The sequence below is a fragment of the Muscardinus avellanarius genome (genome assembly GCF_963383645.1).
Source record: "Muscardinus avellanarius genome assembly, chromosome: 10".
In the NCBI taxonomy this organism is placed as follows: Eukaryota; Metazoa; Chordata; class Mammalia; order Rodentia; family Gliridae; genus Muscardinus; species Muscardinus avellanarius.
Genome location: NC_137796.1, coordinates 58,757,271 through 58,776,909, shown reverse-complemented (window position 1 = coordinate 58,776,909; position 19,639 = coordinate 58,757,271). Strand labels below are relative to the sequence as shown.

Sequence of the window (19,639 nt, the reverse complement as noted above, 5' to 3'; positions counted from 1 at the left end):
CCAATATTTACAATTATTATTTAGAATACTTTAAACCAGGCATGATGGCACATGCCTGTAATCCTAGTGCATAGAATGCTGAGACAGGAGGATCACAGGCTCGAGGGCAGCCTCAGCAACACAAGACTCTCAGCACTCTAGTGAGACCCTGTTTTAAAGGAGAAAAAATAGGAGGGGGAGGCTGGAGATGTAGTAGGAGGTGGAATGCCCCTGGGTTCATTCCCCGGTATCATAAAAATAAGTAAAATACTTCATAAAAAATGAGAAGTGCATGGTATAGAAAGCACATTATGAAACCAACCAATAGTGTGCTGACAGCAGAGTAGACTAGCTCATTAATAGTGATCAGTGGGAAGCCAGGCCTGGTGGCACACACTTGTAATCCCAGCATTCGGGAGGCTGAGAGGAGGATCATGATTCACGGACAGCCTCAGCTACTTAATGAGGCCCATGCAACTGAGTGAGCCCCTGTTTCAAAATAAACAATAAAAAATAGGGCTGAGGGTGTAGCTCAGAGGTCGAATGCCCCTGGGTTTCATCCCCAGTAAAAAAAAAAGGGGGGGGGGGGATCTGGGGGTGTAGCTTGGAGGTACAATATCCCTTGGGTTCCATCCCCAGTATTGTGGTGGCGCATGTTTGTAATCCCAGCATTCAGAAGGCTAAGACAGGAGGATCATGGTCGCTACCTCAGCTACTTAGTGATGCCCTTTGCAACTCAATGAGACCCTATTTCAAAATAAAGAATAAAAAAAAGAGGTGGGGTGTAGCTTAGAGGTAGAATGCCCCTGGGTTCTACCCCCAGTACTGAAAAAAAATTTAAAAAGTGATCAGTGGGTGAGTGTTTAGGGGGAATCAAAAAGCCAAACACCTTTGGTTTTTTGCTTGGAGAGAAAGTAAAAATGGTTTTGGAGGCAAGAAAAAGTTCTGGAGTGGGAAAAGAAGAGATAAAAAGTTGTTCCATTTGTGACAATATTATCTCAGGCTGAACTTTAGAAGGCAGGTCATTTCAATAAATAAACACAACCCAGGTATGGCAGTGCATGCCTCCCAGTACTTATGAGGCTGAGACAAAAGGACTGTAGGTTCACAGCCAGCCTCAGCTATTTAGCAAGCCCCTCCTCACAGCTTAGTGGGACTCTGTTTCAAAATAAATTAAGAAGTAGGGGTGGGGTATAATTTAGAGGTAGCATGACCCTGGGTCCAACCCCAGTAACACAAAAAAAAATATGTAGACAAAGCAAAAGTCGTCAGAAGCCACAGCTCAATGATAGGCCACATCCCATTTACTCTGACTTTTTTTTTTTTTGGTGGGTCTGGGGATGGAACCCAGAGGCATTCAAATTCCAAGCTACACCCCCTGTCCTATTTTTTATTCTTTATTTTGAAAAAGGGTCTCACTGAGTTGCAGAAGGCCTCACTAAGTAGCTGAGGCTGTCCAGGAACCGCGATCCTCTGGTCTCAACTTCCCAAATGCTGGGATTACAAGCGTGTACCACCACGCCCGGCTTTACTCTGCCTTTCTTGAGAGGCCTCAAAGAATTAGCTAATGAGAAATTTGACTCAGTGAACATCACAACATTTGAAATCTACAGCAGCACCTGCAGAGATTAAAGCCCAAGCCTGCCCTGGGGAATCTGCTTCCAGGCCTTACCTTGCAGGAGGAAGTAGTCTGGGGCTGTGCGCTTCAGGGCGGTCTTTGCCTTCTCACTGCTCCAGTCCACCTCCAGTGCCTCTTTCACAGGGCAGAAGACCACCTTCTGTTGGAAGAAAAAGGCACAAATGCTTAGGGATAAAATACGTTGCCATTAATAATAATAATAATAATAATAACAACAACAACAACAATAATAACTTATTATTATTATTGTTGTTGTTGTTGTTGTTGTTGTTGTTGTTGTTGTTTTGTGTGGTCCTGGGGATGGGACCCAGGGGCCTCTACCTCTGGGCTACACCCCCGACCTATTTTATATTTTATTTCGAAACAGGGTCTCACTAAGTTGCTGAGAAGCTCAACTAAGGAGCTGAGGGTGGCTTTGAACCTGTGCAATCCTCCTATCTCAGCCTCCCAAATACTGGGATTACAATCGTGCAACACCACACCCAGCATATGTTGCCCTTAAACTGCAAGGTACTAGCTGGTTTCCATCTCACTGAAAATTTCACTCTAAAAATTATGACAGCCAGCTGGGCATGGTGGTGCACACTTGTAATCCCCACGCTTGGGAGGTGGAGACAGGAGAATCACACAGGTTCGAAGACAGCCTCGCTGGCTTACGAGACCCTGTCTCCAAATACAAAGTACAAAATAGATCTGGGAGTGTAGCCCGGAGGTAGAAGGGCTTCCAGGAACCCTAGTACCACACACACACATACAAAAATTATGACAGCCAGGTGCAGTGGCACAAGCCTGTAATCCCAGTACTTGGGAGCTGGCACAGGAGGACTGCAGGTAGCTCCTGTGACCAGCAACTCAAGTGAGGCCCCCCACAATTTAGTGACTACCTGTTTCAAAATAGAAAATGGGCTGGAGGTGTAGTTCAGAGAATGCTACTGGGTTCAATTCATAAAAAAAATTTATTGATCGTTAAGAGAAGCCAAGGTCCACGCTGGGCTTGGTGGCACACGCTTATAATCCCTGTGCTTGGGAGGCTGAGACAGGAGGATCGCGCAGGTTCGAGGACAGCCTCACTGGCTTAAGAGACCGTTTCCAAATAAAAATATGTATTAAAAAAATAGGGCTGGGAGTATAGCCCGAAGGTAGAAGGGTTTCCAGGAACCCCAGTACCACAAGAGAGAGAGAGAGAGAGAGAGAGAGAGAGAGAGAGAGAGAGAGAGAGAAAGAGAAGGGGAGGAGCCAAGGTTTGTTCAAATCTAAGAAATGATTGTTGTAATGGACACAGTGATACACACCTGTAACCCTAATACTTGGGAGGTTGAGACAGGAGGAATGCAGGTTTGAAACCAGCTTCAGCAACTTAGAAGTCCCCCACAATTTAGTGAGACCCTGTTTCAAAATAAAAAATAAAGTAGGCCTCAGAGATATAGCTCAGAGGTAGAATACCCCTGGTTCAATCCTCAGTACTAAAAATAAATAAACGATAAAAATAAAATGTTTGTTGTACACTTACTGTGCATTCCTCTGAGTACTTCTGAGCATTAGTGAGACACACTATGAACATGTACTCCCTACACTGAGAAAAAACAAAGCCAAGTTCACCAAGACCTGGTTCCAGTCTGGCTCTTGAACTCTGGTTATTCATACTATAGAAATTCTTGTGCCAATGAGGATCAAAAATGTTTTGTCAGGCTGGGCGTGGTGGCGCACACTTGTAATCCCCACGCTTGGGAGACAGGAGGATCGCGCAGGTTCATAGTCAGCCTCGCTGGCTTAAGAGACCCTGTCTCCAAATAAATAATAATTTAAAAAACGGTCTGGGAGTGTAGCCCGGAGGTAGAAGGGCTTCCTCAACTACTTAGTGAGACCTTGTTTCAAAATAATGAATAAAAAATAGAGCTGGGGGTGTAGTTTGGAGGGAGGGAGGGAGGGAGGGAGGGAGGGAGAGAGAGAGAGAGAGAGAGAGAGAGAGAGAGAGAGAAAGTAAGTAAGTAAGAAAGAAAGTAAGTAAGTGTTTTGGACTCAGGAAAGGCAGTGTGCTTCTGCCCCTACATCTGTCATTTTGTTTATCCCATATCCTCCGACTAAGTACTAGTTTGGGTTTTGGTGTTTGACAAACCTGTACTCTACACGACAAATCAAGCAACACTTCCTCTATCTGTCCCACATCAATTTATGAGGCCAGTGACAAGAACCCGATTCTGATGAAATCTTACGACTTCTCCTGGGCATTAAGGAAAGCAAACAAAACCACTGAGCATCTCTCCACCAGCTAGACATTTTTCTATTAGGTTATTTATCTTGATGGTATATGAGCTAAAAAGGCCCAGTATCTTCCCAGATGGTGTGAAAACCAGAAGCTCTGTTTTTCCTCTTTGTTTTTTAATGTTTCTAATTTAGGAGCATAATGTGTACCTTGATACAAAAGTGGCTTTTACAGCATTTGGTAGAACCTAGGAAAAGGGGGAGGGGAAGGAAACTCTAACCAGAAATCTTTCACAGGAAACAGGAAGTGGCTACCTCCCCACCCCCATCCTGCATTCTAACCCAACTAGTTATTCCATACAATTTAGGCAAAAGGATAGAATCTGAATCAAGGAATTTTTAGTTCCAAGAGAACTACAAAATCACAGGGCTATCTCTGCCAAAATGGAGGAGGCATGTTATTTTTAAGGTGGAAAACCATGGCCAAAACCCAGTTCGCCACAGCCCTTAGCCCCAGGCTCTTGGTTGAGGCCACACAAAGACAAGGTTTGGAATCCCAGGGATTGTCATCAGGAATGCACTGAATGCCTTGCAACCTTAAGGGGATCCGGTTGGAATCCAAGACTGAATTGTCCAAGCATAACAGCTGACTAACAATGTCAGCTGGGGAATATTTTGATACCTTCAAATTCAGCCCATGTAGGAAGAGGTTGCACAAAAAGCTGAGTGTACAGCCCTAAGGAATGGTACGCCAAGGCCGCTGAGTGCCTGCCTGAGCTGCCCACATTCTCCTCATAGTGATATAAAGTGGCTCCCAAAAGGGGTCCCCAGATCCACCCCAGTGGGCACCATCCAAACTGACTCCAGGGGAACTTCCAGCTGTGAAGGGCTAACAAAGCTGGGGCTCTCTCAATTTGAATGTAAAAGAGGAGCCTCAATCAGAGAAGGCCCTTAAGCCATAAAACCTTTCACACCAAGGCCAAGTGTCACCCTTGTAAGAGGGTGTGATTTATAAACTGACAGAACCCACAAAGCTGCTTTTGTACTCCTCCCGTTTGTTAACAATTTATCTCCCCCCACCAAACTCCCCTAGCTATTCAGATAAAGCTTGACTGGGCCTCAAAAAGAAAGAAAGGAAGGAAGAAAGAAAAGGACCCAAGCTTTGGCCAAAACACCAATGTTCACTCTGGATAATTATGGTCCTGTGAATAGACACTAAAATTAGGGCTTAATAATTCCTCTGTATCACACTCTACAGCACCAAGCAATTCCAATACAAACACAAAAAGCAAGAGAAGGAAAATCTCCAGTGCTGCCTTGCTGGAATCTCTAAGAGTTCCACTTTTGTGGTTTTCTGCAGTCTCTTTTGTGGTTTCTGTACTCTTTAGAATCCCTCCTTTAGAGCAATTTTAACTTGACATTCTGACCAGCTGTTTTTCTTTCTCAACATTTAAATCTACAAAGCAAGAGTAAATATGGGCTTGGTCATGTCTTTCCTCTCCGTTCAACAAAACCAATTCTGGCCACTTCAAATTGTTTTCCTCGTCGCGCGATTCTCTTCTCAAATTCCAACACTAGCTACAAACACTGTCAGCTTCTGATCCCTTTCCCATTTTTTTTTTTCTTTTTGGTACTGGGGATGGGACCTAGGGGCGTTCTACCACCATGCCCTATTATTTATTCTTTTTATTTTCTTCTTTAAAGAAAGACAGACTGCCATGTGCATTGCCTCATTTGGATGTGTCTGGAGTCTTGGAAGATTGACTAACCTACGTTCTCCTACAAATGGACCTGGAGGGCTTGTTTGGAGGTTCTCGCAGGGGAGAGCAGCTTCTCTTATACCCTTGACCAAAGACTGTTCCTCCTCTATTCTGGGAAGGCCGTATTCTTTTGTCCAAACAAGCATGCAGCTTCAGGAGGGACACACATGGAGCGGCAGAGAGGGAGGAAGGGGACACCCACTTAGCCGGCCAGATCAGCCAAATCAGCCCTGGCGATCAATGGGGTGACAGATGTCACAGCCAGATCATCCCATTCTTTATTCTGAAACAGGGTCTCTCACTGAGTTGCAAAAGTCCTCATTAATAGCTGAGGCTGTCCATGAAGCATGATCCTCCTGTCTCAGCCTCCCAAATGCTGGGATTACAAGCGTGCACCACCACACCTGTACTAGTATTGGGAAGAGGTTTTAAAATGTATTAATGTGCCAGTAGTGGAAAAGATTTCCAATTTTAAAAAATATATCGTTTGTACTAGAAAAACCAGGTCTGGTAGGATGGAGGGACTTGTAATCTCTTTTTCTAAAGAGAAGGAAGAAAGAGCCAGGGCAGAGGTTTCTTTACATTTCTAAGGAAAAACAAATGGCCTGAGGGATGGGAGAAAATCCCAGATCCCAGAGAAACAATTTAACACATCTGGGGAGGGGAACAACAGGACTGCTCCCCCTCCTGACCCAAATCAGGCTGGAGACAGCAGAAAGACTGGGCTAGAGATAGGGCAGCATATCTACAGATCAAAGGACCTGCCTCAGAACTGGTCTAGATAAAAACACTCAGAATACTGGAGTTCTTCGTATTTTCATTTGAATTGCCCCCTTGTGCCCCTCTCTCAGGCACAGGGCTCTAACAATCTCCTGTATTTCTATCTTTTTATAAACTTCTTTAAATCTTCAGCAACAGTCCAAGCTATGCATATTTATTCTTAGCTTAGGACAAGAATCCACAGTTTTTCTGTTTGTGTGGTTGTGGTGGGGGAATTACTTCTCCCCTCACACACCAAATACATTTCACCGCAACAACACCCAGTCCCTATTTTTTATTCTTTCCCCCCCCCTTTTTTTTGTGGTACTAGGGATGGAACCCACACAGTCATTCTACCTCCAAGCTATACTCTCGGCCCTATTTATGTATTTATTTATTTAGGTACTGGGGATGGAACCCAGGGCCTTCTACCTCTGGGCTACACTCCAAGACCTAATTTTTAATATATATTTTATTTGGAAACAGGGTCTCTTAAGCCAGAGAGGCTGGCTTCATGCCCACGTGATCTTCCTGTCTCCCCCTCCCAAGCACGGGGATTTCAAGCGTTGGCCACCACACATAGCTATTCTTTATTTTGAAACAAGGTCTCACTAAGTTGCAGAGAGCCCCACTAAGTAGCTGAAAATTAGCTGTCCAAGAACCCGGATCCTCCTGTCTCAGCCTCCCAAATACTGGAATTAAGAGCATGTGCCACCATACCCAGCTCCTTCCCCACTTCTTTCTATAAAATGAATTTACTGATTGTAACAGATCCAAAGCATGTAACATAAACCACACTAAAAAGTACCCACCTGGGCTGGAGATAGAGCTCAGTGATGAGAGCACTTACTTGCCTGGCACGCATAGGGCTGTGGGTCATATCTCCAGGATTTCCCTCCCCCGTATATATATGAAGAATTGGTTGATATATTTACATGACTGATAGCATATGTCAACAATAAAAGCTTTTCAGGGTTTCAAGGTCATTTAACAGAAGGGCGGGGGGAAGGCACCAGGCATGGTTGTGCATGCCTGTAATCCCAGCTACTCTGCAGGCTGAGTCAGGAATAATAGCAATTGCAAGGAACCTCAGCAACTTAGCCAGACATTGTCTCAAAATTAAAAAAAAAAAAAAAAAAAAAGTTTAAAAGGGTTAGGATGGAGCTCAATGGCAGAAGGCTCCTGTGTTCAATCCCTAGTACTGAAACAGAAACTCACTTCTGAAATGTGGCCCCATATTCCCCCAATGGCGATGTGTACTTGGCACTAAGGAGCAGCTATGACCCCATTAGACAGGGCAGCTGCCGCCCCCATGGCTCTACAGTGTTGCTTCTCTCACTCGCTACTGCTACTGCGATAAAGGCTAATCTCAACCAAGGCCCTTTGGTCTTTGACCTCTGCTCCCCACCATTCCAAGTACCTTTTTGACCATAGTTGTCTCAGATGAATCAATTTTTGCTCTCTTGGTGTCAGGTCCATCCTCTACTCCTTGGTTAACTTTGGCAACTTTGGTTTTCTCCCTAGAGGGTAACAGGGGAAGGAATCAAGCTTTTATACTGAGTCAAACTATTACAATAAAAAAAAAGAAAAACTATTCCTAGTTCACAGAGTAGAATGGTGTGTGAGAGTAAGAGTTAGACAAACTTGAGTTCAAATCCCAGCTGTCACTGATTACCTGATAAAGCAGTTACTCCCTCTAGGACAGCAACCCCTGAGTACCTTTCCCCTACCCTCAATTGTGAGGGTAACAAACCTGCATACCAGAGAAGTTTCAGAGACTTGCCTGAGAGGCTAGAGACAAAGTTCAGGCTCTTGGTAAGAAGCTCCCCACCACACTGGGCCTCTATTAACCTTTCTCGTTAGCAAGTGAGGGGGGCGGGTAGGAGTACCAGAAATTATACTAAAAAAAAAAAAAAATTAAGACCAAACTCAGTTTTCTAATACTGTATAATCTGCCATCTTTCATCCAGAAGCTAAACATTCAAAATTATGTAGGTCTCATCATGTGATAATTACCAACATCTACAGCCTTAATGCTCAAAACAAGGGACAAAGTCTGTTTGTTCTACCAGAGTCGTCTCTGAACCCTGGAGCTTTTCCAAGGTAGAATTTGGCAAAATATGCTGCCAGGATATCCATCTCACTACCCTGTACCCACTCTGCTGTCTGTCACCCTAAAAAGAAGCAAGCAAATATTTACAATCCAAGCAAGCCGTCCTTATGCAGAAAATGTGGGTTCAACAACTGAAGTCCAGACTAAAAAAAATACCCATGTGCCAAGCATGGAAGCATGGTGGTGCACGCTTGTAATCCCTGCGCTTGGGGGGGGGGGGGAGACGATCGAAGGTTCGAAGCCAGTCTTGCTGGCTTAAGAGAAAATGTTTCCAAATATAAAACAATATAAAATAGGTCTGGGAGTGTAGCCCAGAGGTACAAGGGTTCCATTACCAGTAACACCAAAAAGAAAAAAAATAAAGAAAAACAAAAACAAAACCACCATGTGGTGTATTTAACTGCTATAGAAATCTGCTTCCTTTAGGCTTTGGAGTATCATTTTGGGCTGGGCATGGTGGCGCACGCTTGTAATCCCAGCATTTGGGAGGCTGAAACAGGAGGATCACAGTTTGCAGGCAGCCTCAGCTAGTTAGTGAGCCCCTCTGCAAGTCAGTAATACCTTGTTTCGAAATAAAGAATAGAAAATAGGGCTGGAGATGTAGCTCAAAAACAGAATGCCCCTGGGTTCCATCCCCAGTACCGCAAAGGAAAAAAAAAAAATTTTAGAGGGCAAGGGCCATTATCTCCTAAAATTCTGAATGTACAACCTATTGCATTCAATTAAGTTGTTAATGAGTTGTTTACACAATGTTCTAAGTATTATAGTAAAATATTTTTCTCAGATTATTCATTTCCAACAGTAAATAATACTAAATTTTGGAAGTGACTTATTCTCCCATCCTCTTCCAAAACTTACTCTACAAACTCATGCTCTCCAAGATTAGCAAATGTGTATCCATGGTAGCCAAAAACATCTCCTGTAAAGAACTTGATGCTGTTTTTGTAACAGATTTGGTCAACTTTAACTATGATATCCCTGGAACAGCAAGTCAGGCACACCTGCAAAAAGAAAGATTGGCTGCATGTGAGTTTCACAAACTGTGAATCATTCCTATTGTCTAAATAAATTTTAATGAACAGTCTCTCTGGGTATGTGTAAAGCCAGTTTGAAACTGGTACAACAGGTTCTTGGGGTGCTATGGTTAGAAGACAAAAAAGAAGTTGCAAGTTTCAGTGTGAAGAAAATGTTAATTATGTGACAGTCACTTTTCTGTAACACATTGAAGTTTGTTTAGATGGAAAGGAAAAGTCATTGAGTTAGGGGAATTAGCCAATCCCCTAATGCACAAACACATATAAGTTGTCATAAAGAGATGAAAGTAACTTAGCAAGCTATCTCTAAATCATTAATTAAATCTTTTAAATCTAAATGAGTTGGGCGTGGTTCGTAATCCCCAAGCTTGGGAGGCGGAGACAAGAGGATCTCACAGGTTCGAACCCAGCGCTGCTGGCTTAAGAGACCCTGTTTCCAAAAATAAAAAAGTACAAAATAGGTCTGGGAGTATAGCCCGGAGGTAGAAGGGCGTCCAGAAACCCCACCCAAAAAAAAATATATATAAATATGCAGTAATGAAGTAAAACCAATTGACGCATAAGTCATATTTAAATATAAGCCCCATCCCTCACCTTTGTAGTGTAGTACCATGGGTTGAAGCCAGGAGCATTCTACCTCTGAACTACAACACCAGGCCTTTTTATTTTGAAATAGTCTCCAACCTATGACCCTTTCTCAGCCTCCCAAGCACTGGAATTACAAGAGTGTGTCATCACACCTGGCTCCCCTAATTTTTAGTTCTCTATCACTGAGCTATGTCCCCTAGCCTTATTATTTATTTATTTTTTTTGTGGTACTGAGGGTGTAGCCAGGAGCATTCTGCCTCTGGCTACACCCCCAGCCCAACTTTTTATTCTTTATTATTATTATTATTATTTTTTTTTAATGGTACTGGGGGTGAAACCCAGAGGCTTTCTACCTCTGGGTTATACTCCCAGACCTTTTTTTAAATATATTTTATTTGGAAACAGGGTCTCATTAAGTTGCTGAAAACCTCACTAAGTAGCTGAGGCTGGCTTAGAACCCGTGCCATCCTCTTGTCTCAGCCTCCCAAGTGTGGGGATTACAAGCGTGCGCCACCATGCCCAGCTTATTCTTTATTTTTTGAAACAGGGTCTCACTGAGTTGCAAAGGGCCTAAGTAACTGGAGGCTGGCCTTTCAAATGCTGAGATTATGAGCATGTGCCACCACACCTGGCTCCCCCACTGTTTTTTTGATTGATATGTTAAAATAAAGATTTAGTCCAACTCAGATTGCACAAGTTTGTAATCCCAGCATTTGGAAGGCAGAGACTAGAGGATCTGGGAACAGGACAGCCTCAGTTACTTAGTGAGGCCCTTTGCAACTCAATGAGACCTTGTCTCAAAATAAATGATAAAAAAAATAGGATGAAAGCCTGGCATGGTGACACATGCTTGTAATCCCAGCATTTGGGAGATTCAGACAGGAGGATGGAGTTTCTTAAGACAGCCTCAGCTACTACTAAACAGTGAGACCCTGTTTCAAAAGACTAAAAATAGGGCTGGGGATGTAGCTCAGAGGTATAATGCCCCCCCCCTCCAGTACAGAGGGGGAAAAAAAGTTGGGCTGGGTGGCGCATGCTTGTAATCCCAGCATCCAGAGGCTGTCCAGCAGACAGGAGTATCACGGTTGGCAGACAGCCTCAGCTACTTAGTGAGGCCCTCTGCAACTCAGTAAGACCCTGTTTCAAAATAACAAATAAAAATTAGGGCTGGAAATGTAGCTCAGTGGTAGAATGCCCTGGGTTACATCCCCACTACAGCAAAATAAATATATAAATAAAAAGAATAAGCCAGGCATGATGGCGCAGGCTTATAAACCCCACGCTTGGGAGGCAGACAGGAGGATTGTGCAGGTGCAAAGCCAGCCGCACGCGTTGGCTTAGGAGACCCCGTTTCCAAGTAAAAAATGTAAAAATAGGCCGGGCGTGGTGGCGCACGCTTGTAATCCCCGCGCTTGGGAGGCAGAGACAGGAGGATCGCGCAGGTTCGAAGCCAGCCACGCGCGCTGGTTTAGGAGACCCTGTTTCCAAATAAAAATGTAAAAATAGGTCTGGGAGTGTAGCCCAGAGGTAGAAGGGCTTCCAGGAACCCCAGTACCACCCAAAAAAAAAAAAAAAAAAAAGTAAAAATAGGTCTGGGAGTGTATCCCGGAGGTAGAAAAGCTTCCAGGAACCCCAGTACCACCAAAAAAATAAATTAATTAAATAAAAAGAATAAAAAAAATAGGGCTGGGGTATAGTTTGGAGGTAGAATGCCCTGGATTCAATCCTCAGTACCTCAAGAAAAAAGAGACAGAGACATCTAACGAAATTATTTTCCCAATTTACGATTTTGAACTTCATCTAAATTTAAGATCAAGCCGGGCATGGTGGCGCACGCTTGTAATCCCTGCGCTTGGGAAGCTGAGACAGGAGGATCGCATGGGTTCGAAGCCAGCCTCATCTACTTAGTGAGGCTCTCAGCAACTTGGTGAGACCCTGTTTCCAAATAAAATATAAAAAAAAGGTCTGGGAGTATGGCCCGGAGGTAGAAAGCCTCTGGGTTTCACCCCCAGTACCACAAAAATAAATAAATAAATAAATAAATAAATAAATAAATAAATAAAAGAACAAAAATGAAGGTTAAGGACTAAATAACCTTCCATTCTGTCTTACACAATAAGCTGCCAATTCACACAGTGAGTTAAAAATGTCACTTTGGAGCTGGGCATGGTGGCTCACACTTATAATCTCAGCATTTGGAAGGCTGAGACAGGAGGATTGCGGTTCATGGATAGCCTCAGCATACTACTATAGCCTCAGCATACTACTTAGTAACGCTCTCTGCAACTCAGTTAGACCCTGCTTCAAATAAAAGAATAAGAAATCGGGCTGGGCCAGGCGTGGTGGCGCAAGCTTGTAATCCCTGCGCTTGGGAGGCTGAGACAGGAGGATCGTGCAGGTTCAAAGTCAGCCTCAGCTGGCTTAAGAGACCCTGTCGCCAAATAAAATATAAAATAGGCCTGGGAGTATAGCCCAGAGGTAGAGGGCCCCTGGGTTTCATCCCCAGTACCACCAAAAAAAAAAAAAAAAAAGAAATCGGGCTGGGGTGTAGGTCAGAGGTAGAATGCCCCTGGGTTCCACCCCCAGTACTGAAAAAAAAAAGTCACTTTGCAGCCTCTATATTATGTTCTAATAAACTGAAGTATTGAAAATGGCCAAGTTCTGTACAAAACACCATCTTTTCCAGACCTCTGTGATCACTGTCAAAAAAATACTTCCAAACTGCACATACTTTCTCCAGAACACAAGGCCATTTGCAGTTGATACATCCTTTTTGCTGTTGTCCAGCAGCCCAGATACTGAAATAACACTCAGAAATATGCTCTTTTGGAGGTTCAAAGTATGCAGCTCCCCAAAAGGGAGAAAATCACATCAGAAAGGTAAGAAAACCACAGAGAAACACACAACAAATTGATCAAACAAAACCCTGTAGAATGACTGGAACACCTGGGAGAAACAAGCCCAACGCGGCCCAGGAAATGGTCACCCCTGCCCCGTGCTGTGTGTTAGGTAACCATCTGACCCCACACATCTGTTCTATCAAACTTGCTCTCTCTATATCTGTAAATTCAAGCGACACCTAGAATAAACCAAATGTGGTTATTACAGACAAGGAAATTAAGACTTATGTCCAAATAGAAGGTGTTCTAATACTTGGAATTAGGGCGTGGTGACGCATGTTTGTAATCCCAGCATTCAAGAGGCTGAGACTGGAGGATAGAGGTTCAAGGACAGCCTCAGCTACTTAGTAAGGCCCTTTCCTTTGCAACTCAGTGACTCTGTTTCAAAATAAAGAATTAAAAAATTAGGGCTGGGGGGTGTAGCTCGGAGGTAGAATGCCCCTGGGTCCCATCCCCAATACCACAAAAAAAAATAAATAAATAAATAAATAAATAATATAAATGAAAATAAAACTGCAAAGAGGCCGGGCTTGGTGGTAAACACTTAAAATCCCAGCATTCAAGAGGCTGAGACTGGAGGATCACGGTTTGAGAGCAGCCTCAGCTACTTAGGCCCTTTGCAACTCAGTGAGACCCTGTTTCAAAAAAAAAGATAAAAAGCTGGGCGTGGTGGCACATGCTTGTAATCCCCGAGCTTGGGAGGTAAAGACAGGAGGATCGCGCAGGTTCGAAGCCAGCCACACTGGCTTAAGAGACCCTGTTTCCAAATAAAAACATAAAATAGGTCTGGGAGTGTAGCCCAGAGGTAGAAGGGTTTCCAGGAACCCCAGTACCACCAAAAAAAAAAAAAAGACTAAAAAAGGGCTGGGGAGCTGGGCGTGATGGTGCACACTGGTTTGCAGACAGCCTCGGCTACTTAGTGAGGCCCTCTGCAACTCAGTGAGACCCTGTTTCAAAATAAAGAATTAAAAAATAGGAACTGGGCATGGTGGCGCATGCTTGTAATCCCACATTTGGGAGTCTGAGACCGGAGGATCGCGGTTCGCGGACAGCCTCAGCTACTACTTAGTGAGGCCCTCTGCAACTCAGTGAGACCCTGTTTCAAAATAAAGAATGAAAAATAGGTCAGGGGGTGTAGCTCGGAGGTCGAATGCCCCTGGGTTCCATCCCTAGACCCGCAAAAAAAAAGTGGCTAGGGAAATAGCTCAAAGATAAAATGCACCTGGGTTCCACACCCAGTGCCGCAAGAAAGAAAAAAAAAGGCAAAGAAATAGAGAAAAAAGAGAACACAGGACATATACACATATCATCACCCATCATTCTGATCCCATGTCTGGACAAACGCAAACATACTGACTGGGGGAAAAAAGCCACCCGACCCAGATTCCAAGCCCTCATGTAATGGGCCTTTCATTTAAAAATCAAGTAGTTCAACCAGGTGTGGTGGCGCACGCTTATAATCCCAGTGCTTGAGAGGCTGAGAGAGGAGGATCACACAAGTTTGAAGCCAGCCTCAGCTACTGAGTGAGGCTCTCAGCAACTTAGTGAGACCCTCTTTCCAAATAAAGTATAAAAATAAAAATATCTGGGAGTATAGACCGGAGGTAGAAAGCCCCTGGGTCCCACCCCTATTATCACACACACACACACACACACACACACACACACACACACACACACACACAAAGAGCAAGTAGTTCCCCCAAGACTATTTCACAGGTAGGTATCCAGAATCTGTAAAGCCTTCTCAGGATAAAGGCAACTATGTCTGCAAGGTCACAGACACTGATACAGAATTTAACTTATCCTTTCATTTCTGCACAGATTTGGCAGGGAAAGCAAGTGAGGCTGGATCTGCATCATTTGGCTTATGACTGTAGTGACTTTGCCTAGTAATACATGGCCAAACTGACGGTGCAAAAAAAGAGACAGACACAAAGAAAGATCCAGAGTGCTCTTTAAGACAAATCACAGCTGTAATGCCAGATGCAGTGGCACATGCCTGTATCCTAGTACTTGGGTGGCTGAGACAGGAGGATCACAAGGTCAAGATCAGCCTGGGGAACACAGCAAGACCTTTGTTCAAAATATACAGAAACAAGTAAGTAGGGGTTACATACTTACATGGGAAAAGGCTCAAAATGTGAGATTCAAATGCTCTAGAACACCTATGACGAGTGCTTATCTTTGCTGCTTACCTCACCCACAAGGCTTTACACTCTAAAACACTTACAGCATCAAACTGAGTGAAAAATGACTCAGGTTTCTTCTCTATGTCCTCGGTGTCCACTTTCACGTCCACCATGGGGTTGAGGTTCTGGGCTCGCTCCAAAGATGCTTCAGCCCTATTTCGGCCAACAGACCCAGTACGAATCAGGAACTGAGCTCTGGGATCTTCTGGAGACACCTAGAAGTATTGTTTTTTCTTAGTTCTTAAATTTTTCTGGAAAACAATCTCAAAGACAATGAACCTTTGTATTTGGAAACAGAATCTTCCTAAGTTGATGAGAGCCTAAGTAGTTGAGGTTGTCCTCAAACCTGCGATTTTCTGGTCTCAGCCTCCCAAGTATTAAGATTTCAGACATGGGCCTCCAAGTCCAGCTGTTTTTTATTCTTTATTTTAAAACAGGATCTCATTGAGTTGCAAAGGGCCTCACTAAGAACTAAGGCTGTTCACCTCCTGTCTCAGCCTCCCAAATGCTGGGATTACAAGTGTGCGCCACCAAGCCTGGCTTAACCTTTCTATTTTAATGGATAGTCAAAATATCTACCATCGAATTATATTATTTTTCTATGGCAATTTGCCTAATACAAACTCCCTAATTTTAGGTTCTACTAAGGCTTTAAAACAGGGTATTTTTAACTAGTCATTGGTGGTTAAATAGCACCCTCTTGTGTTTACAAGGGAAATTAACCCTAAACAGAAAAGTCCATTCTTTTTCTTCCATTTAAACAGCTCAATAACATTACCAGTGTTAAGAATTGACTAAAATCCTACCATTTGCTTAACTCTAAGTACTCATGAAAATACAAAAGTAGTTTAAGGATGCCTACTCTGTATCCAAGTAATTTAAAAAGCAGATCATACGAAAATCAGACACAATTAAAAATGCTTGAAATAGCCAGACTTGGTGGCTCACACTTGTAATCCCAGCAGTGGGGAGCCCAAGACAGAAGGACTGCGGTTCGTGGACAGCCTCAGCCACTTAGTGAGGCCCCCTCCAATTCAGTGAGACCCCGTTTCAAAATAAAAAATAAAAGCCGGGCATGGTGGTGCATGCTTGTAACCCCAGCATTCAGGAGGCTAAGACAGGAGGATCCAGGTTCTCAGACAGCCTTGGCTACTTAGTGAGGCCTTCTGCAACTTAGTAAGACCCTGTTTCAAAATAAAAAATAAGAAATAGGGGGTGTATTCATTCGACTCACCCCTCCATGCCACTCTGGCATGGGGCTGTATTTCTATTTTCTGTATTTCTATCTTTCTAATAAACTTCTTTAAATCTTCAAAAAAAAAAAAGAAGAAATAGGGCTGGGGGTGTCACTCGGAGGTAGAATCCCCCTAAGTTCAAAAAAGGGCTGGGAGTATTGCTAGGAGGTAGAATATCCCTGGGATCCTTCCCCAGTCCACCAAAAAAACAAAAAACCAAAAACAACAATAACAACCAAAAAAAAAACTAGAATGCTTGAAATGAGAGCCGGGCATAATAGTGCACACTTGTAATTCCAGCATTTGGGAGGCTGAGAAAGGAGGATCCAGGTTCATGGACAACCTCGCTTCTTAGTGAGACCCTTTGCAACTTAAAGAATAAAGCATAAACAATAGGCCTGAGGATGTAGCTCACAGCTTGGAGGTAGAATGCCCCTGGCTTCCATCCCCCGTACCGCAAAAGAAAAAAAAGAAGAAGAAAATGCTTGAAATGAACTTTAAACTCAAAACTCAGAAAGGAACAGGTGGGATTGCACATGCTTGTAATACTTGTAATGCCAGTACTTGGGAGGCTAACAGGAGAATCACAGGTTTACAGCCTCCCTCAGCAAGTTTTAACTAATTAGTTTAACTAGATCTAATTTCAAAAATAAAGAATAAATGTCAGGCACGGTGGCGCATGCTTGTAATCCCAGCATTCGGGAGGTGGAGACTGGAGGATAGCGGCTTGCAGACAGCCTCAGCAACTTACTGAAGCCCTCCACAACTGAGTAAGACCCTGTTTCAAAATAAAGAATAAAAAATAGGGCAGGGGGTGTAGCTCAGAGTTGAATGCCCCTGGATTCCATCCCCAGACCCGCAAATAATAATAATAATAATAATAATAATAATAATAATAATAATAGAATAATAGGGCTGGAGGCATATAGCCCAGAGATAGAATGCCCCTGGGTTCCATCCCTAGTACCACACACAAAGAAAATCTTTGATTCAAATCCTGGTTCAACAACTTGTAACTTTGAATAAGTATGTAGGAATCACATATAAAATGAGGACGTTAATAAAAAAAATATTCTGAGCCAGGTGTGGTGGTGCACACTCGTAATCTCAGCATTTGGGAGGCTGAGACCAGAGGATCGCAGTTTGCGAACAGCCTCAGTTACTTAGTGAGGCCCTCCGCAACTTAGACACTGTTTCAAAATAAAAGAATAAAAAACAGGGCAGGGGTGTAACTCTAAGGTCAAATACCCCTGGATTCCATCCTCAGGCCCACAAAAAAAAAAAAAAAAAAAGTTCCGCTGGACCTGGTGATACCTGCCTGTAACCCCAGTACTTGGGAGGTTGCAATAGGATTGCAGGTTCAAAGATAGCCTCAAGCAAGTAATGAGACTCTCTCATCAACCTAGCAGGAGACCCTGTTTCAAAATAAAAATAATATAGGGCTGGGAGTGTAGCTCAGAGGTAGAATGCCCATGGGTTCGATTCCCCAGTACCACAATAAATAAGTACATGTGGTTGAGGGTCACTGTACTAGGAGGGGAGAAGGCACCATAGCCTTCCAAGAAAGAGTAAGGGATAACAATAAGCCTGTTTACTTCAACATCCAGCAGCACTCATTATAGTCCAGATGTTATCAGAACCACATCTTACACCTCTTGGTACAGGATTATTCCTTATTCTCAGAGTCATAAAATCAGATGAGGGTTTCACCATCCCCGTGTGGCTTGGTTTGTCTATGCCAAATGCTGCTATAGTTATGCAGTCTCCTTCATTAGGTCTCTGTTCTTGCCCTCTCTAAAACCAGTCTCCCTCCTGATGAGGTGCTTCTGCCTGTAGAGGGCAGTATAGTAGCGGAGATCTACCCCAGTCAGTTTCCTTGCAGGAATTAATGTTTTCTTAGGGTTTTCTTTTCTTTTCTCTCTCCTTCCTTCCTTCCTTCCTTCCTTTTCTTTGTGGTACTGGGGATTAAATCCAGGGACATTCACCTGGCGTACGCTTGTAATCCCCGTGCTTGGGAGGCAGAGACAGGAGGATCCCACAGGTTCAAGACCCTGTTTCCAAATAAAAATATAAAATAGGTCTGGGAGTGAAGTCCAGAGGTAGAAGGGTTCCATCCCCAATACCAACCCCCCCAAAAAAATAATAATCAATCAATCAATCCAGGGACATTCTACATCCAAGCTAAACCCCCAGCCCTATTTTTTATTCTTTATTATTGAAAAAGTGTCTCACTTAATCCCAGCATTTGGGAGGCTGAAACAAGAGGATTGTGGTTTGCAGACAGCCTCAACTACTTAGTGAGGCTCTTTGCAACTCAAGTGAGACCCTGTTTTAAAATAAAGAATAAGACCGGGCGTGGTGGCACATGCTTGTAATCCCTGCACTTGGGAGGCAGAGACAGGAGGATTGCGCAAGTTCGAAGCCAGCCACACCGCTGGCTTAGGAGACCCTGTTTCCAAAATAAAAAAAATGTAAAAATAGGTCTGGGAGTGTAGCCTGTAGGTAGAAGGGCTTCCAGGAACCCCAGTACCACCAAAAAAATAAAATAAAATAAATAAGACAGCCAGGTGTGGTGGCACATGCTTGTAATCCCAGCATTAGGGAGACTGAGACCAGAGGATGGTGGGAAGATGGCGGTTCGCGGACAGCCTCAGCTACTTAGTGAGGCATGGTTTCAAAATAAAGAATAAAAAATAGGACAGGGAGTGTAGTTTGGAGGCCAAATGCTCCTGGGTTCCACCCCCAGACCCACAAAATTAATTAATTAATTAATTAATTAAAAATAAAGAATAAGAAATAGGACTCAGGGTGAAGGCAGGTGTGGTTGCACACCCTTGTAATCCCAGTATTTGATAGGAGTCTGAGATAGGAGGATCACACAGGTTAAAGCCAGCCTAAGCTACTTAGTGAGGCTCTCAGCAACTTAAGTGAGTTTCCAAATAAAATATAAAATAGGTCTGGGAGTGTAGCCCGGATGCAAAAAGCCCCTGGGTTCCATCCCCAGTACCTGACACACACATAAAAAAAAAAAAAAAAAAAAAAAAATAGGGCTGGGGGTATAGCCTGGAGGTAGAAATCCCCTGGGATCCATCCCCAATACCACCAAAAAAAGAAAAAGAAAAAGAAAAAAATAGGGCTGGGGTGTAGCCTGGAGGTAGAATGCCCCCTGGGTTTCATCCCCAGTAATGAAAAAAAGGGAGGGGGTCTCACTGAGTTGCAAGGCCCTCACTAATTAGCT

The 19,639-nt window shown here is 43.6% G+C and overlaps 1 protein-coding gene across 2 annotated transcripts in view; it reads right to left on the bottom strand.

Annotated features, from left to right (window-relative positions):
* The window catches only part of SAE1 (SUMO1 activating enzyme subunit 1), a gene marked incomplete at both ends in the record, with an annotated part of 66,320 nt that overhangs the window by 36,907 nt on the left and 9,774 nt on the right, over window positions 1–19,639 (bottom strand). For both annotated transcript variants that reach the window (XM_080704421.1, XM_080704422.1), the window contains 4 exons: window positions 1,652–1,757; window positions 7,760–7,859; window positions 9,311–9,453; window positions 15,208–15,381. In XM_080704421.1, coding sequence (XP_080560547.1) covers window positions 1,652–1,757; window positions 7,760–7,859; window positions 9,311–9,453; window positions 15,208–15,381 — 523 coding nt within the window. The remainder of the gene's footprint in view (window positions 1–1,651; window positions 1,758–7,759; window positions 7,860–9,310; window positions 9,454–15,207; window positions 15,382–19,639) is intronic.